Here is a 23,809-nt window from a genome sequence, read left to right as displayed (position 1 = left end):
GAAGAATTGAATGGATTATACTGTAAAAACAGGTTTATGCGATTTTAGAAACGCTAAAAGAGTTTCAGTTTCATTGTTGAAGTAATGTAAGAATGCTAAACACAAAGGGTTAATTAATACTCTTAAATCAAATGAACTGACTCACCGTCTTCTTTTCCTATACAGGTAAACGCCTGCATGCTGATGCAGGCGTTCGAGGGGATGTGTGGAGCTTCATAAACACTGTCATGCTTGCAGTTTAAGCACCATGATGGGGAGGCAAATCGGCAGCACAGTTAAAGCAACACACAGACCAATACACACAGATACACACACGTTTGTGTGTGCGGGTCATCCCCCTCCTCTTCCTCTGGCTGTTTCTGCTCTGCAGATTCATGAAGCTGCTCTGGGAATTCCTAAACTGTGGGGCCAGGGCAGTTGAACTAGCGGCCTACAATCCTTCATCCTTCAGATGCTATCAGACACTTCCCTTTTCCCATCTGTCTACTGTTGATTTGCATCCAATAAAGACTGTATAATATACCACCAAATAAGTGGTATTATTTTAATTATATATAAATATACATTCATCACTTTGATAATTTAGGTATGTGTAATCAAAAATAAAATCATGATTTAATTGACCAGTTGTGCACCATGTGTCTGATTTACTAATCTAATGTTTTATGTAGGCTGAATGCCTTTGGTAACAAATATTCATACATTTCAGAGATATATTGAGAGGTTTTCAGTGAATGAAATCAGGCCAATTGTCTCTTACATTGTAATTAAGGAAGATAAACCCTAACTGGCATAATCATATTGCAGAGTTCCTATTTTGCATGCAGGCTGAGGATACAAATTATTTCCTTTCCATCTAAAACCATAGACTATACAGTCTATGTCTAAAACCATATCTGACAATTCTGGCGATTAATTTGTACATTGATGTATTTTTTGAAAACGTGCGAGATCATAGTGGCACAAAGTACAGGTAGCATATTGGTTCCTGAAGTATTGAAGTGTTCTCTCTTGGCGAAGGGAAAACCCCACCCCGAAGTGCTTCGGCTTATTAATGTTGAGCAGTTTCAATGTTTTTGTAGAGCTGAAATGTATAGTTTATCTGAAAACAGAGCTAATTGCAACGTTCTCTTAGTATGTTAGTAGGCAACGAGACAGCCCTTTCTGAAGTTACAAAGTTACAAGTCCTTGGTTACACGCACAGTTGTCCAGTGAAATTCAACTCCGCGAAACATTTGTTTGGCCAACCTCTAGCATGCAATGTTTTGGGAAGTTCCAGGAACGTTCGGAGGCTGATGACCGTCGTCCATTTGACATCAAATAACTTTACATCTGAAGCGTTTAAAGCTTTATCGTGTTTCAGGCGTCACCAAACTGAAGCTGAACCGTACGAGCAGTGCCCAGGAAATTGGATCAAGTCGGCTTCACTTCTCCCTATTCGAGTCTTACAGAGTGGCTCTGTTAATTTCTTTCATGGCTACTATGAGCTCGTAGCACGCTCCACGAATTGTCAGAGTGTGACTGTAATTTTACAATCGTCTTATTAACACTTTAACCAAATGACTCAAGCAGAGAGAGAGCAAGAGAATGGAAAAGAGAAAGAAAAAGAACGAGAGAAGGATAAAGAAAAGGAACAGCGTGGCGTGAAAAGACCGATTGTCCCAGCCGCTATTGCAGAGCCTTTGCAAGAGGTAGGCTAAACATTTACATCTTGATTAGCGTGCTTGTTCTAGCACACATCATCTATATTTCAATGAAAGCAGTAAGCACAATATTGTATAGAAGCCCAGTTTCCTGTCTTGAGACAAAAATAGGTCAAAGTTCTGATGTATGCTACACAGTCAAAATTATGAGGTAGACTATTTACATTTTGAGATACTAAGTCAGAATTTTGAGGTCTTTTCCGATGTAATAAGGTGTGTCAAGTGCAACCACTAGAGACTAATCTATAACGGTAGACCAGACCCATATAATACCCAGCCAAAGTGTGTCTGTGTCTGTGCGTCTGTTTTTAAAAATGACGCTTATTGTTAGTAGTAAAGCACACCAACAGTAGCAACTGTAGACTTAGAATATAATACTGTAGCCTAGCCTTCGCTTATCTGATCTCTGTATTTGTCTAGTCAGCGATTCAGAGGCTTGTTCTGCCCTCAGTAGTTAAAGCATTGCCAGCCTAATGAAATGCTTTTCACTATTAGAGCTAATTTTGTCTATTGGTCGTTAAATGCAATGTTGTATTTCCCTCTCAAGCCTATACAAACCACCTCCATTGTTGTGATCCATCCTGGATCCAAAAGCCTGAGAATAGGTCGAGCCACAGACACCCTGCCAGTGATCGTTCCGCACGTCATCGCCCGAAGACATAAACAACCTGGTCAGTCTCGACATGAGGACCGCTGGCTCTTGAGGGATGGACTGAATGTAAGTGTCTGAAAAAACAACTTACACCAGACTACCTGTGAACAGAAACCATTAACAGTCTATTTGGGACACAATTCAAAAGTCTTCCACCACGTCCACTTTCATATCAGTTTCTTTCTCTCTTTGTCGTCTGTCTTCCACCTGACCACATTTAATGTCAAGAAACCAGAAAGTAACGAGCAGAGACAAAATGGCATCAAAATGGTGGATCAAGCCATCTGGTCAAAGAAAATGTCGAATGGAGTTAGACGAACGCCAGTATCTGCAGAACAGGTGGGTGTCTAGTCTCAGTACTGGGGCAGGGGAGGGTTTGTTTTTGGACATCTTCTTGTAAGTTGTTGCTTTCTGTCAATTCCATGTCATAGGCAAGAGCTTACAACAGACAGATTCGGCCCGCCGTGCTGGATCCTACTGCCAGGGTGAAGTGGACAAACACAAGCCACAAGCCAGACTATTTGGTTGGGGAGGAGGTAAGAGAAGGGCATTGCTGACCTTTGACCTTGTGAAGTGTACTAAGTATGTACGACCTAGTCATGGAGATCAGAGTGACAAGTTCTTGCTGCATCCCACTGGGGGAGCTGAGATGCTGTGACTCCAGACATAGGTCTGAAGCTTGCTCTCTGCTATAGAACTGTCCACAGACTCATCAGCTTGCTCTGGGTGTCTGCACTATAACAGTATTATGCAGTGAAAGAACTTTGAGAAAAACATTGAGAAATTGTTGAGAGGCAATGACGTGTTGGATTTCACCAAGGCTCCTACTGACATTTTGGAATACCACTTTTTTGAGTTAATGTTATGCCAGCTACTTAAAACAAATGTAACATATTACATTACTCCAGGCATGTATTAAATGGCTTCCATCTTGTTATTTTTCTTTCTTTGTAATAGGCCCTGTATGTGAACCCAACAGACAGCTATAACCTCCACTGGCCAATATGCAGGGGGCAGCTCAACATCCACGGGGGTCCGGGCGGGTCACTGACTGCTGTCCTTGCTGATCTAGAGGCCATCTGGTCCCATGCTATCCAGAAACTTCTGGAAATCCCTCTGAAGGACCTTAAGGTATGATGAAGCAGAGAGAACCTCACCTGGTATTCTAACATAAACACAAGGTTAAAATGAACATTTTGGAATGTATCTGGAACTCACTAGGATCTGAATGATGCTGATGGTATACATGTGTACAATACAGGTGTAAATATTGATGTTATACACAGGTACTCATATTGTTTGGTTTTGCGTAAGTATCACAGATGCATCCTGCTTGTCCCTGACATCTACAACAGACAGCATGTCAAGGAGATGGTTAACATGTTACTGAATAACATTGGATTCTCAGGTAAGAAACCCATTACAGAGAGATCTGTGCATTTATCAAGTGCATGATTAAATTAGTTATTAGATCACAGCAGTGTTCAAAACCATTGTTTCTGTAAAACAATCTGCTGTAAACTTGCCATAATGTAAAGCAATTGGATCTAATACATTACCATGAGAGCAACTGAAGAGATGATTGAAATACAATCTGAACAGATTTGCCTTTTTTTTTTATCAAACACAGGAAGCGTGTCTCTTGTATTTCCTTATGGCATGTTTGCTGCAGATCCTTTCAGAAAAACAATGTGTTTGACCACCGCGGTAATTGCTTACATGTCACATCAGTTATCCAGCGACCATTTGAGTCCAAGCTTGTTGATGCAGTATACACTCAAAACACTAGATGGCATCCCTGCCTCTATTTCAATGATGTTTGCATTTATTTTGACGCTCAAACACCCTCAAGTAGACATTTGATCAAAGGTTCCCTTACAATTACAAATAGCTTTGCATATTTCGACAACAATCTACTGTCCATTGTCCATCAACTGGTTTGTGTATGTGTCATGGCTGGCTTGTCACATTTCCTAAAATGTGGTTGCCAACTATGTTTTGTATTTGAAATTACTGCACATATGCACCTGTCCATGCAGCCGATGATAAGCTTGTATTAAATACGTTTGTATGTTTTATGTTCATATGGTTACTAAGAAAACTCTACTGTAAAAAAGCTACTGTAAGTCGCTTTGGCCAAATATCTTAACCATAACCATAAGCTCACCCTCTGTGAAGCTATCGTGGTGCACCAGGAGTCGGTATGTGCCACCTACGGCAGTGGGCTGAGCAGTGCCTGCGTGGTGGACGTGGGTGACCAGAAGACCAGCCTGTGCTGTGTGGAGGATGGGGTGTCCCATCGGAGCTCCAGGTGTGTGTGACTACTAGGGCTGTGCACAAAATAATATGGATATTTTGCGATATATCACAATGTACTCACGTATCGCTACGGATTGATACAGATGCTGCTCTATCGACACGGCATACAAAAAAAAAAAAAAGCATTAGAGACAACAGAAAAGGTCATTGTAAGTTTTAGGAGAATTATGACTTCTCTGTGATCTGTGGTATTGAAGTGTTTATGTTGTGTGAACCTTAAGGTTTTGCCTGTGCTGTTATATAGAATTATAAAGAGCAGTCATTGCAGTGAATTCGGCTATGAACATGGTAATTGTTCAGAATCGACGTGTATTTGTGTCGTGGCCCCTCTATCATGATGCACACCGTATCGTGGCCTCTGCATCGTGATCAGTATGGCATTGAGAGTTTGCAGGCAATACCTAGCCTTATTGACTACCGCTTTCTACCTCTGCTTAGAATCTGCATCAGATTCTTTTTTTTTTCTTAGCTTGTCTCTACACCTGTCCTGCGTGGCCTGTAATCTGATGTTTGGAGTGTTTGTACAGGGTTTTGTTTCCTGTGTGCTGGGCTTTTTCTAAATCATAGAATCACAACATTCGGGTAGTATTTGTTTTTTCAGAATCGTGTGTGTGTGTGTGTGCTCGCCCATCTAGGCTGTGCCTGGCGTATGGAGGCTCTGATGTGACACGATGCTTCTTCTGGCTGCTGCAGCGGGCAGGCTTCCCCTACAGGGATTGCCAGCTGACCAACCGCATGGACTGCATGCTTCTGCAGCAGCTCAAAGAGACCTTCTGCCACCTGGACCAGGTAGGACTCGCACTCTATATGCATTTTAGACTTGGATCATAAACACAGACTAACTTGTGCTGCTAGACACTAGTACATGCACAATGTGTGTTTGCTGTTATTTGTGTTATATCACACATTTCAATTTCCCCACATTGTAGGATATTTCTGGACTCCAGGACCATGAGTTTCGCACACGTTTCCCAGAATCCCCAGTGCTCCTGTATCAGTGCCGTCTTGGGGATGAGAAACTTCAGGTAGTTAGAGGATCGGGCCTTTGTCATGCTAAAATCCATGCGGGAGTGTGAGTGGATGTTGTATTGTGTTGCCTGAGTGATGGAATGTCTGACGCTTCCTTCCTGCGCTGTCACAGGCCCCCATGGCTCTGTTCTACCCAGCTACATTTGGCATTGTGGGCCAGAAGATGACCTCGCTGCAGCAGCGGGCACAGGGGGACTCTGAAGATCCTCACGACGAGCACTACTTGCTGTCCACCCAGAGCAAACAAGACCAGGTAATGACAGGCACCACACACACACACACACACACACACACACACAGACACACACACACAGACATACACCATACTATCTCTGCCTGTTTGTACCCTACGTCCCGTATCACTCTTTGCCTCTTAGTACTTCTATTCTACTTAGCCTCCAACACTCTTCCTCTCGGTTTATTAACATCATCCATTCTCATTACACTCACTAATTCAGTTAGATCTATACCATGTATGGAAACTTTATATGGAAACATAGTGATACATATTTGCTCACTTCGCTTTAAAAAAGAATTTTATCTTTATTTATCTCCTCTCCCTCTTCCCTTCTTAGTCGTCCAAAGCCACCGCTGAGCGGAAGTCTCTGCCCAAACCGCTGGGCTTTGAGGGCGAGTCCAGCAGCCAGGGCGGCGAGCCGTCTGAGCGGGGCCTTCATGGCCAGGAGGTGGAACTGGGCCATGGCCAGGGAGAATGCCTGATGGGCGGCTCAGAGGTGGAAGACTCGCCCTCAGCGCTGCTGTCCCGCAGGACGGCCATGTCGCAGTTTGAGGGAAAAGCGCTGGGCCTGGACAAAGCCATTCTACACTGTATAGACTGCTGTGGTAAGTGGACACAGTCCATTCTCCAACTTCAGAAGGTACCGTCACACTGATGTGATGAGAGTGTTGGACGTGAACGTTCTAGAATGTCTGGGTTCATCGAATTCATCATGGAATTTCAGACCCTTAAACCAAAGATCCTTGATTACTAGCTCCGCTTGAACCCTCTCTGCTTAAACTGTTGCGGAACAGAATCTTTTGTTAGAATGTTCAGAACTCTGCTCCCTAAGGGTTTTTAAAGCATATCACTGCTTTATTTTCTCCCTAGTTCTAAACATATGGACCTTTATATAACTGTGTGTGTGTGTGTGTGTTTGCAGCATCTGACGAGACCAAACGCAAGATGTACAGCTCCATCCTTGTGGTGGGGGGAGGCCTGCTGTTCCATGGCGCACAGGAGTTTCTGCAGCACCGCATCCTCAATAAGATGCCCCCATCTTTCCGCCGGGTAGTGGAGAACGTGGAGGTCATCACGCGACCAAAGGTATGACACACACTCACTCACTCACTCACTCACTCACTCACTCTCTCTCTCTCTCTCTCTCTCTCTCTCTCTCTCTCTCTCTCTCTCTCTCTCTCTCTCTCTCTCTCTCTCTCTCTCTCTCTCTCTCTCTCTCTCTCACACTCTCACACACACACACACACACACACACACACACACACACACACTCTCTCACACTAATGTAGTGTAAGCCAGAGATTGGATGTGAACAGGGAAGGCGAACAGACAACCTTAAACACTGTATCATGTTAGGCAACAAGGCAGGGCAAGTTTATTTATGTAGTACATTTCATAAACAAAAGCAAAGAGGAATAGTGCATAAAAGAGCAATAATTTAACAAAATTACCTTAACTGGTGGCATTTTTAGCAAGACTGTTTATTTGCATCATCACTGAATGGGCTTACAGTGATGCAGTGATTCTACAGACAAACCAAAGTATTGTAAACTTTGAAAGCGTTCAGAGAGGTTATAACAAGACCTGTATCTGTTGGAATAAAATCCCATGGCTTCCTGGTCCGTTATAGCCAAATCAGCGGGCGTGTTCGACATGGCAGCGCTGCACAGATCTGGCTGAATCTTTCAATACAAGCATACCTTAGGTTTAGCCAGATCTGGCAGCGCTGATTCTATCGAACTAGGACTAATACTAGTGGCCCTAATATTATATTGACCCCTGGGGAACACCACAGGTCAAGGACGTTGGTCATGAGGTACAGTTGATTGATACAATTGATAACTATGCCTGTAAAACTCCGTCTTCTAGTCTGTGTAGTAATATGTTGTGATCAGCAGTGTTGCACTAAGGTCCAATAACACTAGGACTGGTGTTTTGCCTGCCTCTGTATTGAGGTGTATGTCATTTCAAACCTTAATAAGGTTATCAGTCTGGATTGGGATAAGATTTGGAGATTCTTCTAGCATTCAGGCTACCTTAACAATCACCATAGTGTCCCAGTTAAGCCTCAGGTTGTATGAAATTGCACAACAGATGTGTTTACTCTGTGACGGCGGGGCAACACCATGTTCACAACGTAAGTGTTCTATTCACAGAGTGTAGCCTGTGGCAAGAAAATCAATGGAACTGGCTACACCAGATGTGATGGCAGCACGCACATTAGAAACAAATTGACCAGTCTCCTAAAACTATTTTTACAAGTCTTTTGCTCTCCCGGTGTTTACCTTGTCATATTGACTGAGTTTCTGATCTTCTCCAAGGATATGGATCCACGGCTGATAGCCTGGAAGGGCGGAGCAGTGCTGGCCTGTCTGGACACGACCCAGGAGATGTGGATTCACCAGTGTGAGTGGCAGCGCTTTGGGGTCCGGATGCTCAGGGAGAGGGCAGCATTTGTCTGGTGACTCCAGTATACAAATTGTGTGTGTGTCTGTCTCTCAGAGAGAGAGAGAGAGAGAGATTTAACCTGTTTTTGATGTGAAAATGTTTTTTGTACAGTGTTTAAAAATATAAATAAAAATCAAGCTTTGAGAGTCTGTGTGGATTTTTCTCTGTGCTGATAGACTTCTACAGAAATGCATTTTAGAAAAATCCCTAATCTGATGAATCACCCACATGGGGTCAGATTATCACACAAAGCAGAGCTGCAGTATCCTGTTTTGAAGTTCAGTGGTAAAGTGGTGAAACAGACACCTGAGCCTCTGCTTCCTGCTTTACATGAAGTCTCATGAGAAGGTGCAGAGGTGCACATTCACAGATGACTTATCTCCCTTTGGCCTCTTATTTATTCCTGAGCTGAATGACTGCACCAGCTTCAGGAGGTGGTATGGCGGGTAAAATGCAAAGCCAGCTACAGCTGGTCGTAAATTATGATGACCCGTTTGATAGCAAATGTGAGGATACAGTGTCCTCCACAATTATTGGCACCCCTGGTAAAGTTGACTAAATCCATCATTTGGTGATTTATCATAATCTCACAATGAAAACAATGAGGAAAATCCATCCTTGAAAGAAAGCAAATTTATTCTGACAAACAAAAATACTTCATAAAGATATATATTTTTAACAAAAAAGATAAGTGCCACGATTATTGGCATCCCTATATGTAATACCTTGTTTAGCTTTGCTTTGCCAACAAAACAGCTGGTAATGCTCCCCTATGACATCCTTAAACCATGCAAAGTATTTGAGATCATTCCTCTTTACAACATCTTTCCAGATAGTCCAGATTCCTAGGTTGTCACTGCATTCTCCTCTTTGACTCGCCTCATTGTGTTTCTATCAAGTTTAGATCAGTAGACTTTTGATTTTGATGTGTTTTGGTTCATTGACCTGCTGTGCTGAGTGATCCAATCATGACACACTTTTAGTGTCTTGGCAGAGTTTGACAGATTTTCATTGAACAAATTTTTGTGTGAAGTTCATGATACTCTGCACATTTGTAAAGAAAAATGCAAACACTGCTTGACCAACAATTTTGGTCATGCTTTGATTTGAAATTGAATGTGTAGAGTTCCCAATGCATATTATGGAATTAACAGCTATTCTAAGGATTTTGAGCTTTATTCATTTTTTTTAAAACTCACTGCTACTGGAAACAGTGTAAGCATGTGAAAGCTAATAATATAGTCAGAAGTATTTTTGCAATATCAAACAGCCCCATATACCCAATATTATGTCCTGTCAAATGAATGAAACATGAAGAGTGAAAAAAGTATAGCTTTGACAAAACGAGTCAGCATGAAGTGAAAGCTTGTTGTTGTTGTTTTTGTTGTTGTGTTGTCATTCCCTCCCCGATGTACCATATGTGTCTGATGGCTCAGACTGTGACAATTTGGAGGGTCCCTTGCAGGACTTGGATTGCACCCATTGCTCCAGCTGCTGCACCACCTCCTTCAGTTTGTCCAGAGCTGCTGCCGACGCTTCCCCCTACCCCACCAGGACCTCAGCCAGGGGGCCCCGACGGGCGTGTGTCCAGCACAGAGGCCGTGGAAAAGCTTCTGGAGGTCCTCGAGCAGGGCGAATGAGCGGCAGCCCATCAGCTCCACAGGCACGCTGCTCCTCGCTGTCGTCTTGCCAAGGTGGACCACCCACAGCTTGGAATGACTGAGCATCTTGAGCGCCAAGGGGTAGAGCTCGTAAGCTGAAGCGGGTACTGTGTGCTCAACCCAAGAGGGAGTGAGCAGCTTTCCCATGGACTCGTCTACCATGGGGGAGAGATGCACAGGTTAGTCGGACAGATCTATGGGAAATGGGCAAAGAGACACCTACAGTGTGTGTGACTGCAATCACAACTTTATATTAAATTAAAATCACTCAATTACTTCTGTAGGCCTACTCCATGTCTGTATGATGTGTAAATGCCCTTCTGTGTGTATGATGACATTTTTAAAGCCTTTGGTACCGAGGTCTGCGGCGTGGCAAGGCAGCACGACGAGGACCCTGTCGGCGCTCTCGGCGACGGTGTGCAGCCAGCGGAGCGGGCCCAGCTCGGCCAGTCGGCCCCGCTGCCACACGTCGATGGCCACGCTGCAGCCGCCGCTGCTCTGCAGGAAGTCAGCCAGCGCCAGCACTGCCCGCTGGAACACGGCGTCAACGGCCGGGTACACCATCAGCACCGACACAGGAACCAGCTCAGGGGTCATCTTAGACAAGCTTCTTGAGCGACCTATATCTGAATTTGGGGGGGGGGAAATCACAAATAGTTCACAAAACACAGAGAAAGCCACAAACTTATTAATACTGTGACATTACTGTAACTAAAAGCATTGATTGCTGAGAGTGCTTAGTGGAGTGGAACAGTGTCATATAAATGCAGTCCACAAAAATCACATTGCTGAAGTTTTGATCACACTTCTATGGCCAAAAGAGATTGTCGTTGACTTTCTTCAAGTGGGTATAAATTGGATACTAGGATATACCAGATAATGACAGAAGAGAAACCAAAGGCTTGCCAAGAACTGTACAGTGGGCGTCCCACTGAGGACCAGTGAAACTCACAGAGGCCGACTGCAATGGCAAACACCAGCAACATGGCTAGCATGGCCAATGGCACGATCCAAGAAGCGCTGGACTGTTCCTTTTGCACTGCGTGATGACAAGGTGAGCCATGAAGCCAACACAATCTCAACCCAAATAAAAAAGGCTGCGGCAGACAACTTACATACTTACCTTTAAATGTGGGTGGATGTGCTTTACAAGGGAAAAAAGAAGATTGTAATTAACAACACACAAATAAAATTGAAAAAATGACTTTGAGGAGAAAATGTTTCCGTAATTATAGGAAATAGATAATGGACTTACCAGTGGTCTGCCTGGTGGTTTCTGCAATGATTGGATTTTATGATTTTAACAATCCCACCATCATTTTATAAAGCCACATCTGAATTAGTGGTTTAATTGTCAGTTTCAACTGTTAATTTGCACTAATGTACTCATACCTTTCCATCTACTGCAACTGTGATGGCTCATCATAATGATGTTGTCACAACCTGAGACACATTAAATGAACGTGAGATAGTGAGTGATTATATGTTTCAGATTTAGTGTATGTATTCACTGTATCAACTGCTAACCAAACACATCATTGACCAAAGCAAACTGGGCTGCTACCTGGAGTGGATATAGATGTCGATTTTGATATTAGGATTCCAGATCCGTATGGTGGTTCTGGCAAGTTATATGCCACTATGGTGGTGAAGTCATCAGGTTCAGCATGGACTTTGTAGCTGAACCACAGCTATGAAGGAAGTAAAACAAACAAACAAAAAAAGTAAAATGGGAACAATATTAGAAGAGCAAATTTGACCCATCAGAGATAATCAATTAATTTAATCTGTACAACATACCACGTCTGCATCCCTTATTGAAACACTGTTGAATGATGGGTTATACTGACAGTAAAGAAAATCTTTTTCTGACACATCAAGCAGTAGTCCAATCAGAGTATTAATGCTCGCTGTAAATTGAAATAAAGCAGGCATGTATCAGTATGTTGTATTCCTGTGACTTGGAGATGGAACTGACACGTATCTATACAATTCATTTTGTCAGACTGATCTCACCATCTACTTTGATAGCCCAGGATATATTTAGCATGGGTCCATCGTCAGTGGAGATGAGCGCTACTCTCAGATCGTGTAAAACGGATGGGTTGCTCTCATACTCTTCATAGGCTCCAGGAGGCACTGGGTAGAACAGTCATGTGTTAGAGATTCACTCATAAATAGATTGAAACATGCACATTGTGGATGGAGATATGTCAAGTGTCCTACACTGGATTTCCTTCAGGCATCAAGCTTTCAGTGTTCTTGAGGATTTTTGTTAAACTATGAGTGTGAATCCAGTCAAAACAAAAGAGGCTATCATCTGGAGAAAAGCTACATAAAAGTAAACAAAACATGAAAATAAAGCAACAAATCACACTTACCCTCAGAACCACAGGTAACATTCTAAATAGAGAATGTATGAAATCATTTAGTGCAGCACATTGCATAACATTACGCACAACGTGTTTTTAATCAGCTTTATTAAGAATGAATTATATTCTTCATTAGATTCTCTTTCATATTACTATTAATGTTTTATATTACAGTTTTTTTTACAATTGCTTAAACACTAAAATTAAAAGTATCCCAGAGTTAGCAAAACCTTACACTCAAGGAGCAAAATATCAGACTCCCCTCTTCTATTTCTGACAGAAGGAAGGAATGTGGGTGTATATTTCCAATTCCAATTCCATCTACAAAGCAAGCCTGACCTTTTTGACCGAAGTGTTTTGACCGAAGTGTTACATTTCGCAAAAAAGCAAGGCTAATTCAGGTTTTCAAAATTGTGCTTAAGCAATTGAAAAAAACTGTATGCTAGTGTAGCCAAGAAAACTGTAAAAGCACTTACTATCTGAGAAGAGCTTGAGACAAGAATGGCTGAATCAGCCTTGTGGGGTCCTCCTATTTTTTGACAAAATAAAAGCAAGCCATTAGCAGAAAAGTAGATCAATAACAAAAGCATCATGCACACTAGTTTACCACATGGGTCAACCATAACTCCATCTCTCTCTCTCTCTCTCTCTCTCTCTCTCTCTCTCTCTCTCTCACACACACACACACACACACTTTAAATGGACTTACCCAGAATGACACTGGAATTGATATTCTAAAAAAAAAAAAAAGTTTAGTAAATAATTTATGAACACATAGCCTACATTGCCTACCTTATTGCCAACAACAACAATAACTAGGCTAATAACAACAAGAAGAACAATAAGAACACCAACAATAGCCTAATATAGGGGACATTCCAGAATTAGAGGACATTTGGTGTCCCCCCCCTGATATTTCAAATACTCAAGTCCAAAATAACAAAAATGTTTACATAACCTGCAAGTGAAACTGTCATAAAGCAAAACATAATAATCTGCTGGGGAAAAGTGGTTCCTTTACATGATTAAAAATACCGATTAGTTCTGGAACACCCCTTAAAATGGGGTTTTTATCCTGTCCCCGGCTCCTGATGACCAACTTTTAAACCAAATTGAACAGCTAAAATAAGTCTTTAATATATTATCTTTTGCAGTATTTTGTGGATACGCATCTATTGTATCTGTAAAACAGAATTTCTTTGATTATAACATATTTTGAATACTATTTATTGTGCCATGAAGTTGTGTCCCCAAATGTGCACGCAACCCTGTTACCAATACCATTTTTGCCTGGCTGATAAAGGGTTAAAATATTATGTCATGTTACAAACAAGAAATGACATCATCCAATCATTTTCAAAAAACATGGGTAGACAAAAGGTGAGTGTCCTCTTCCAATTTTAATATATTTTCAAACTTTTCTGGGATAATTGAGTACGTAAAGCTTAACCACGCAACCCTGTTACTCATGTTTTAAGATTAATGTTGAATCATTTTTATTTTCTGTATTTGTATAACCACATTGGTCCTTGACCTTGGTAAAATAGCTAAATTTTACAGCTAGCTTCTGTTCATAAGGTAGATGCTATATTAGCATTAATAACCCTGTTACTCGCAACCCTGTTACTGTAATTAAAGTAACATGGTTATTATCATAGTTATCAGGGTATTTTTTGTTAACTATGATATATTTATGATTGAATATGCTGAGTTAAATTATAAAAATGAATTTATTTGTATAATTAAACATTATTTACATATTTTAAATAAATTGCCAGATTTTCTTCTGTTAGTACAGCGTCATTGCAGCATAGTGTGCTACAATACATGTTGAGATTCAATTACAGCTGAAAATAAACACATTTTGGTTAGATATTTGTGATTATTTGCAATAGATAGGCCTAATATCAGAATTTCTAATGGATTTCTACAGATTTGTGATGTTATGACTCAATTTGCAACCCTGTTACAATTTTTTTTTTATTAAAATAAGGATAAATAATGGTAAGTATTTTTGCTATCACACAAAAAATTACATCAATAGTCCTTAGAACAGCTTATATGATTATATGCACAATGTATCTGAGCATATTTGAGAATAGATACTGGAATTATTAAAAAAAAACTGTATGTCACTGTTCAAATGGAAGATAATTAAGCCTGTGATAGTTAGTCTAATTAACATATATAATATATATTAACAATCTTACCTGAAATCATATGACTATTCAGTGTAAAATGACTTCCTTTATTGAATGAAAAAGGATTTACTGAAAAATATTTTAAAAATATACTTTTTTCATGCCATTTTGTATTTGTAACAGGGTAGCGTATAACTACATGTACACAGCAAATAAAACATTTGAGGTGGAAAAAGTACCGTTGATGCCTGAGCTTGACAAATCATATAATTTAGTAGTTTATGACCTATATTTATTAAATATTCAACATAAAATGTTAAAATAGAAAATAATTATTTAAGAAGTGTAAATGCCAAAATGTCCTCTAATTCTGGAATGTCCCATAGTTCAATGCACTAAATAAAAATTAAACATTTTAAGCATTGTACAAGAGTAGCCTACACAATTGGGGCTACAAGTATTTCATTTAAAGGATCATTTAAGCTTACTGGTGATGAGAAACTCCAAACAACTGTGATGAGATTCCATATTGAAATCCAGTGAAGATAATGGCAACGGGACCCCATGTCACCAGAGTTTGATTGTGCAAAGTGAACTCACTTGAGAGAGTTACAGATCATATAGGTTCTTTGTGGGTGTGGACTCATGATCTGCAGTGCGCTACTCTCTCCAAGTGCTTCTTCATACTGTAGCCTACTTGATAAGGCTATTCATGAGAAGAATTTTAAAATGGCTAGAACATCAAGTCATTCGTAATCTTAAAGCTAGCCTACTGATTTAACAGTGACTTGTCGAATTAATATCATATTATTCATCACATCAAACAATCGAGCATAGCCTAGTACTATATGAAATGAGGACAGCACTAGACTAGCGGTTGAAAAGAAACCTAGTTGAAGCAACGTCCCGTAACCTATCAGAGGCAACAGATAGCCTACGTCTCCAAACTCCGCCCCAGACGGCTGGAGAGTTGCTGGCGATATTAAGTGACTTGTTGTTTTCATACACTTTCGTATGCTGCGAAATACTTGTGCACGTAAGTGTGTTTCTTCACATTGACGTTGTTCTGATTTTGAAATAATTTGCTAATCGGGGCATAATCCTTGTCAGTGAGTGCCTAATCTGCTTTAAGTATTACAAATTTTATCTCACACACCACCGCCGTCGTTGTTGTTGCTGTTCCGTGTTTTGAAAGAAACCTTTCTGCGTCCTACTACTACCACACAATATGCTTACAATTGGAATGTAGTCATATGTTGCGCAATTGGAAGGTTTTCAGATAAAATACAATGTGCAAAGAGACTCACAAAGACCCTGAACGTAACATTATAGGCTATAGGCTACGTTATGCCCCCTTGCAGCAGCTGCAGCAGCCACTTTTTCCCCGTCTGTCTCGCTGACTTATTGACCCATTTTGAAAGGACGCTTAGGCTATGTGTTGATTGGTTTTGTAAAGTTGTTTGGTTTGTTGAGGCGAACATTTACAGATAATATTTGTATATTACTTAGCTAGCCTATATAAAAACATTGACTAATAAACTGTCACCCATAATGGAAGTTTTCTTCAATGCGTCATAACCTCATTGGCTACTACACTCCTTTTCTTTAGGACCCTGTCTGTCTTTTCTATCATCACAAAGGACTTGGCATTGGGACATTTTGACTTTGCATGAAGATCAGTCAGACCAAAAGTCAGCATGCTCTCATTCACACTGGCCAGAACAATGAGTTATGGCCTTGGCAGGTGTCTCAATCTGGCACCCAACTCATGGTCCTCCCAGGCCTTAACTCGGATATGTAAATGGACCTGTAGTTACAGCACAACCACTTCCAACCAGAGGGCCCCTTCTTATAGCTATGTCATCGTAGGGGCCGGCTCCGCAGGCTGTGTGCTGGCCAACCGGCTGACGGAGAACGCGTCCGAGTCAGTCCTGCTCTTAGAAGCCGGGCCCAAGGACATGCACCTCAACAGCGTGCGGCTCTCCTGGAAGATCCACATGCCGGCGGCGCTCACGTACAATCTGTGTGACGAGAAGTACAACTGGTACTACCACACGCTGCCCCAGGTTGGCATGGACGGGCGCGTGCTCTACTGGCCCCGGGGCCGCGTGTGGGGTGGCTCATCCTCGCTCAACGCCATGGTGTACATCCGCGGCCACGCCGAAGACTACAACCGCTGGCAGAGGGAGGGCGCAGAGGGCTGGGACTACGACCACTGCCTGCCCTACTTCCGCAAGGCTCAGGCCCATGAACTGGGCGCTGACCGCTATAGGGGAGGCGACGGGCCGCTGCATGTGTCCCGGGGCAGAACCAATCACCCCCTACACCAGGCGTTCATCGATGCTGGCCAGCAGGCCGGGTATCCGTTCACGGACGACATGAACGGCTACCAGCAGGAGGGCCTGGGCTGGATGGATATGACCATATACAAAGGTCAGGACCTCTGGAGAAACTCAACTTCACTAAGCATGTGCCCAACTACCCCTCTCAATCAATCATTAAATGCATTTATCTCATACACTGTTTTAAGGGTATAGCCATGTTTTTAAAGGCATCGCTCAGGTTCCCATGAGATAGTAAATGGGAAATTTCCAATTTAGTGGGAAACTTCTCAAAATAGTCATTTTATTTTTTTTAGCTCTTACCAATGCAACAAGCAATCCAAGAACATGTACAGTGAATGATGTGTAGCGAATGAGCACAGGTGTCACAAAGTGTTTCTTGACTGTGGTCACCCACAGGGAAAAGGTGGAGCACAGCCAGTGCATACCTGCGGCCCGTGCTGTCCCGACCCAACCTGAAGGCAGAGGTGCGCTGCCTGAGTACCCGCATCCTTTTCGACGGGACCAGGGCAATCGGCGTGGAGTACCAGCAGAATGGAGAAACTAAAAGGGTAAGGTCACAAAGAGTTTGCACCGTTCACAGCGCAATGAGTTAAAAATGTCAGCCATTTGGATTGCTTGCTCACATGCTTTGATTGCTCACTACATGCTTTAATCTACATCTCGAGTTACCGATATGTTGATAATTGGGCGATGATATCAACTTTATGATTGCAGGGTAATTCCGAGGTCAGCACAAGACAGTGGAGTCTGGGTGACTGACTGGACAATGAATAAGACATAATCTTGATAACTTGATGCTATTATAGCTCACACATTCAGGTTTCCCCCCTCTGGGTTGTGTTATGCATGATGTGAGGCCCTCATTACTAGGGTTGGGTATCGTTTGAATTTGAACGATTCCGATTCCAATTCCGATTTCTTATTTCGATTCCGGTTCCTAACGATTCTCGATTCCGATGGCAGGGTCAAAAAAAGTTTAGGATATTTGAAATGAGCTAGCTAACCAACAGTCTTTCTCAGGGTATCTGCACATTTTCCAAGTGCAAATTTAAAGACTTTTAAGACCTTTTCAAGACATCTAAATGAAACTTAAGACTATACCACGGCAAAAAGATATATTTGACTGTTTATGCAATAGTTTTTTTTTCCTACTAATTTTAACCCCCACCCCATTTTGGATGTCTACAGAAGTTACCAAATATATTTTGGCGAAAGAAAAATAATTGTGTGTGAATTACCTTCAAAGCTATACATTTCCAATTTTAGGGTCTGGGCTGCTTGCTTTTGAAGCTGGCTGTACATATTTGGTTTTGCTTACTGCTGACTGACTGTTCTTCACCAGTGTCTGTAGTTGCCTAGGCTACTTGCCAAAGACATGTGCACTGGACTGGATTCCCTTCAATGTTTTTTTCAAAGTTAGACTAAGCTATTTACATATTTTAATAAGCCTACTTTATATAATTTACTATGTGCATCTATTGTCCAATATGCAGCACAGCAAATTAAAGTTAATCCACTACTTTACATTTTGCATACCAGTTGTATCTAAACCAACCAAAGCTTGACTGAAACATTGTAAAACCATTGACTTGTTTTAAATTAATTAAGAGACAGGTCCTCCTCGCATGATCCTGCTGAAAACCGCTGGTTTCATCTCAAAAACACGCCGTATTATGAACACACGTTTGTAGCCAGTCACGACATTCAAAAAATATCGCGGTTATAGTTCACAACTTTTATGAAGTAGGCCTAGCCTACTGGTAAACGCTGGCAGATATTACAGGTAGGCTATTATAACTTAGACAGATATTTTCTTCCCTAGGCTAGGCCAGCAACACGCGCTGGAAAGATGCAAACAGATCAACTTAACATATACAGTATTTCCTCCTGATTGCGAAGCACTGCACAAAATTTGACCAGCAGTCTTGGCGTCCATAGTTTGTGAAACGATGCTGCGTCCGAAAGCGATTTTTAGATGCCAAGCGCCACTCCAAAAAGGAGAACAAATGAGCGTCCGGCTTGAGGCTCACGCCCGGACAGGGCTTTTAAAATCCATTTGTCCGCCTAAATTGAACGTTATGGCCAACCTATCGCTCTTTCTTTCTCTTGCTCATTCTACCGTAGGCTTCCTCATTCCACGTAGGCGACCTGTATATCTCTCTGGCCTCAGCTACACCACGAAAACGTCAGGCATATTATTTTGTACATAGGCCTACTGTATTACTGTTTTCACTCCTTTAACCACACCCGTGAAAAACATCTTCACTCTGCAACCACTACACTTCCTCCCGTAGCCTCATAGCCTAGTCACTTATACAATTGCGTTTTAAATACACGAAACTGGATTGAGACATCACTCGCTCTCTTGCACTCGCTGGCGGTCCCATACGCACATTTAATACCTCTCTTTCGAAAATTCAGTTGTATTTAAGACTATTTAAGGATCCGCGGGAACCCTGCTTTCTGAATTAAATAGTCTGACCTTCTCCATGAATTTTAATTCTATGAACTATGCGCTTCTTCGTTGGTGTTCAGCCGTTTCTTCTTCAGGTCGGCGGACTGGGAATCGAAACTAGGAATCGAAATTTAAACTTTTGAACGATTCTGGGAAAATCGCAAAGATAGTCCCGGTTCCAACCAATACTCGATATTCGATACCCAAGCCTACTCATTACAGACAGTGGATTCATGTGTGTTTGTGACATGTTTGTCTGTGTGTGTGTGTGTACATCCGTATGTGTGTGTGATTGGTCAGGTGTATGCAGAAAAAGAGGTGATACTGAGCGGTGGAGCTATAAACTCGCCACAGCTCCTCATGCTGTCCGGCGTGGGCAACGCAGATGACCTCCAGGAGCTCGGCATCCCTGTGGTCCAGCACCTGCCAGGTGATCTCCACTCCTCTGTGTTCCCCACCCCTTCTCTGTTTGTTGCCGGTTCTGTTTCCCTCTCTATTCCTAGAAACAAATGTTGAAAAGAGCTTTCTTAAGCTATTGATTTATTCAAACACTGTTAATGTTAATGGATAACATTTTATTTGCTCAAGTTTGTTGAATATGTATTTAATGAGGTAAAATGAGGTCATGTATTCATAGCACTGATCTTTGAATGGCTAGATTAATGTTTAATGTTTTCTAGGGGTAATTACTTTCTGTGTGTGTGTGTGTGTCTGTCTGTGTTTGTGTCTGTGTGTATGAATGTCGTTGTGCCTGTGCGGTTGTGTTTGTCTCCACAGGAGTGGGCCAGAATCTGCAGGATCACTTGGAGTTGTATGTTCAGCAGCAGTGTACCCAGCCCATCACACTCTATAAAGCCCAGAAGCCCTTCCACATGCTCAAGATTGGCATAGAGTGGATGTTGCAGCAGACAGGTAGCTTCACTGCCTAAACTTCAATGTGTTGTCATGTGATACAGACATGAAGGGCGCTGCCAGCAACAGCAAGCTGCAGTTAAAGGTTGAAGTTCTTAGCTGTAAAAGCATGACTGGTGGTGAGTTTGAGAGTGTGACAGGGTGGTGTGTCACTCCGTCGTCTGGTCCGTCTCCTAGGCTTCGGGGCCACGGCGCACCTGGAGAGTGGGGGATTCATCCGCAGCCGACCCGGCGTCACCCACCCAGACATCCAATTCCACTTCCTGCCCTCGCAGGTGGTGGACCACGGCCGAGTTGCCTCCAAGATTGAGGCTTACCAGGTGCATTTCCCCTGCAGTTTTGAATTTGCAGACTTTTTATTTACTTTCTCTCTCACCATTGTGCTTTCTCTAGCTACTTTTAGGCAACCCATGCATACATGCATGCTCAACTCCAACTGTTTCCATGTAAATGTCATTGAAGTTTCTACGGTCATGTCTTTCCTTGAAGTAAGCTCGGACTAGTTAAATGGAACTGTATACATTTATTGAATGTGTCAAGCAATAAAATGGGTTTGAAGCACGAGAAACACCAAGCCTCATAAACATGGTAGGGTTCAATAAGGGACGTACAAGCCGCTAATTTGCCATCAGTGTTTTTAAGGACAGCATGAACCACAAATGCATGTTTCAAAATAGCAGACGTGATCAAGAAATTACATTGAACACTATGATTACATATGGTTCCTGGATATAGCTTTTTGCATCAAACTTTTTGCATCAAACGCCTTGTGTGGCATTAGTTCATGTTTGAGTAAAAATAAGTAAAAGTAAGTTTAATTGAAATGCAGGGACGTCGTTAGGCTTATTTTGGGCAGGCTGAATCCAACCTAAGATGATCAAAAGCCCCCCTAAAAATATATATAGTAATAACATGCGTCCAAATTCACATCCATTATTTTCTGTTGAATTGCTCACAGAGTACTTATCTCACATAAATCACACAGATGTCACATAAAAGAGCGGAACAGGAGCTTTCCATTGATATTAGTGCTGGGATAAACGGTTTGCGAGAAAATTAACATTGGACATACATGAGACACATGCTCAGTGTCTCTCTCAGTCAAGGGGTCCTTGGGCTGAAAAACGTTGAAGACCCCTGGACTAATATAATATTATCTGGTTAAAAAGGGTCATAGGGTAGTCTAGGGTGCAATTGTTTAGGTTTGAATATTGTTTGAATATTGTTTATTTGTTTGATTATTGAATGATCACATAAGTTAACAGTAGTTTGTAGTAGCTAGTAGTTAAGCACTACCCTAGTTCAACTTAAAAAGAGCACTGATGAAATGATCAAATACTACTATACTTCCAGGACTATATAATACTATAGTTCCAGGAGAGGAAGGGTGGAGAGAGTAGGCAGTGTGTAATTTCTAAGTCTGTACATCTACACATTTCATTGTATTCTGCAACTTTCACATCCAGTCAGCGAAAAATAACTATAGAAATCTTTTAGTATTTTGTTTTATATATTATTATTACAAGCATGATCATATCATACTTTCCCAGATATGCGTAGCCTATACTGTCTTGAAAACTATATAGCCTAGTATAACAGATGGCCCTTAAAATGAGCTTAATAGTAAAATTACACTGAAAATAGCCTAGGCCTCAAAGGGTAGGCTACCTACCAATTCACTGAAGCCCTTTTAAGGTTTTTTCGACCAGCTCTATGCACACGCATTACCTACAGCCCTGGGGGCTAAGCCCAGCAGCGTACAGGTTGCATATTATGATCCGTGGCACATATACTCTTGGTTGTATGATGATGAAAATGTCCTCCTGTGTCACTGAAGGGATTGTATTATTCATAATTGGGTAGGTCCATGTTGGACCGATGAGGAGCACCAGTATTGGATGGATTAAACTGAAGAGCAGGAATCCACTGGATCACCCAATCCTTCAGCCCAACTACCTCACCACAGGTAAGTGTTGTTGGATTGAAAACAGATGCCCAACTTTCTATCTATGTTTTTTAGTGGCAGTGGCCTAAGGCAGTAATTTGAGATTGCGACAGCGTTAGTGTTGTATTCATTTTGTTTTCTCTTTCGGCTTCACCATCCCTGCCCCTTAGATATTGACATATGGGAGTTCAGGCAGAGTGTGAAGCTGTCGCGGGAGATCTTTGCTCAGAAGGCCTTTGATCCGTTCCGAGGCCCCGAGGTCCAGCCGGGCCCGGGGGTCACCACGGACGACGAGATTGACGCCTTCGTGCGGCAGAAGGCGGACAGCGCGTACCACCCGTCCTGTACCTGCAAGATGGGCGCCGTCACAGACCGCATGGCCGTGGTGGACCCCCAGACGCGCGTCTACGGTCTGGACGCGCTCCGTGTGGTCGACGCCTCCATCATGCCCAGCGTGGTCAGTGGCAACCTGAACGCGCCCACTATCATGATGGCTGAGAAGGCTGCCGACATCATCAAGGGCCTGCCGTCACTAAGTGACCCCGGGGTGCCCGTCTACCAGCCGCCCAGTTTAGAGACACAGCGGTGAGGGGGCTCGTCCTGCCCACTACAGGTGCCTCACACCCTCAGCATTATGTTATACACTAAGTGGTACTTAGCTTACCTGCTGTTATATGTCACAGGCTAAACAGCTAAAAACATCAGGATCATACTATTTCACTGTCAAAATGAATAGAAACTTAAGAAACTTAATTATTTGTGATGCCTTAAAGTGCAATTTAATTGTCATAATGAATGCTTCTGAAATGATCATTCCGTTGAGCCATCCTGGAGATTGAATAATTATTTTTGAAATTAGAATGATATAAATTTTTGCAAAGTTAGATGTTGTGTAGCATGTAAGTAGTAGCAGTGTTACATATGGTGACATGCTGGTGTCGTTTTTAAACAGAGTAGCATAGGCAGCTTAATCTTCTGAAATTCAAAGGGTAACCAAAGGGGTCAGATTAATCTCCTTCAATTCAAAGGCTAACCAAAGGATAAAGATTTTCATACAATAGACAAAACTAGCGTGGCAAGACCAGGACCACCAGAGTCCCTACAACCATTTATTGCCACACGTATTTTAACAGTAATACAAATTTTCAGTGCTTTTTGTAATATATCACATTTTAAACTGCAAATCATGTCCCCAAAGCAGGGCCTTCTCATAGTGTATTTTATCCAAACCAAGTAAGACTGTTTTATAATGCAGAGACATGTTCACATTTCATATTAAAGGTGCTCTAATTTTTTCTAGTTTTTTAGGCTAACACATTTTATGTCACTTACTGCAAACAGCACCTAACCAACCGCTAGCTGTCTGTGTCCTGAATACACTGTAAAAAAAATGCAATCTCTGTGGACAGCCCAGGCTTCAAGAACGGCAACAAAAACAACCTGGGCAAACCTAGCCCATTAAACATAACAAACTGTTCCAGCAAATCACAGACGAGATGCGCGTTTAGGAGAGTTTCAATTGCACGGGAGCAGCACGGGATGGAGGGGGGAGGAAGTAGCGAGCTAGCTCTCTGTTTTGTTTGAAAGTC

The 23,809-nt window shown here is 42.1% G+C and overlaps 3 protein-coding genes across 5 annotated transcripts; 2 read left to right on the top strand and 1 right to left on the bottom strand.

Annotated features, from left to right (window-relative positions):
• Positions 1 to 1,227: 1,227 nt before the first annotated feature.
• On the top strand, positions 1,228 to 8,535 carry actr8 (actin related protein 8). Its single transcript, XM_048242365.1, has 13 exons — positions 1,228 to 1,691; positions 2,251 to 2,421; positions 2,584 to 2,694; positions 2,787 to 2,891; positions 3,313 to 3,486; positions 3,670 to 3,763; positions 4,534 to 4,666; positions 5,310 to 5,463; positions 5,604 to 5,699; positions 5,816 to 5,956; positions 6,279 to 6,546; positions 6,864 to 7,027; positions 8,263 to 8,535. The coding sequence occupies exons 1-13, from the start codon at positions 1,560 to 1,562 to the stop codon at positions 8,404 to 8,406; spliced, it is 1,887 nt and encodes a 628-aa protein (XP_048098322.1). The 5' UTR covers positions 1,228 to 1,559; the 3' UTR covers positions 8,407 to 8,535.
• A 472-nt stretch (positions 8,536 to 9,007) lies between these two features.
• Positions 9,008 to 15,164, bottom strand: LOC125293512 (interleukin-17 receptor B). Of its 3 annotated transcripts, XM_048241457.1 has the most exons (13): positions 15,052 to 15,164; positions 13,132 to 13,156; positions 12,899 to 12,951; positions 12,432 to 12,453; positions 12,067 to 12,189; positions 11,851 to 11,960; positions 11,615 to 11,741; positions 11,443 to 11,493; positions 11,306 to 11,326; positions 11,174 to 11,194; positions 11,003 to 11,089; positions 10,407 to 10,676; positions 9,008 to 10,205 (listed from the first exon to the last, which is right to left on the bottom strand). In XM_048241457.1, exons 1-13 carry the CDS (start codon positions 15,127 to 15,129, stop codon positions 9,898 to 9,900), a joined length of 1,296 nt encoding a protein of 431 aa, XP_048097414.1. In that variant the 5' UTR covers positions 15,130 to 15,164; the 3' UTR covers positions 9,008 to 9,897. The 3 variants fall into 3 exon arrangements, with proteins under 3 accessions (XP_048097414.1, XP_048097413.1, XP_048097415.1); XM_048241456.1 differs by having other exon boundaries at positions 11,003 to 11,194; XM_048241458.1 differs by lacking the exon at positions 11,003 to 11,089.
• A 330-nt stretch (positions 15,165 to 15,494) lies between these two features.
• On the top strand, positions 15,495 to 23,607 carry chdh (choline dehydrogenase). Its single transcript, XM_048242310.1, has 8 exons — positions 15,495 to 15,599; positions 16,173 to 16,996; positions 17,305 to 17,456; positions 19,664 to 19,793; positions 20,141 to 20,275; positions 20,453 to 20,595; positions 22,139 to 22,241; positions 22,391 to 23,607. Exons 2-8 carry the CDS (start codon positions 16,261 to 16,263, stop codon positions 22,807 to 22,809), a joined length of 1,818 nt encoding a protein of 605 aa, XP_048098267.1. The 5' UTR covers positions 15,495 to 15,599; positions 16,173 to 16,260; the 3' UTR covers positions 22,810 to 23,607.
• Positions 23,608 to 23,809: the final 202 nt, after the last annotated feature.

Source organism: Alosa alosa, chromosome 4, assembly GCF_017589495.1.
Source record: "Alosa alosa isolate M-15738 ecotype Scorff River chromosome 4, AALO_Geno_1.1, whole genome shotgun sequence".
Lineage (NCBI taxonomy): Eukaryota > Metazoa > Chordata > Actinopteri > Clupeiformes > Clupeidae > Alosa > Alosa alosa.
The sequence above is the reverse complement of the archived record's forward strand: the minus strand, read 5'-3'. Positions and strand labels throughout refer to the sequence as shown.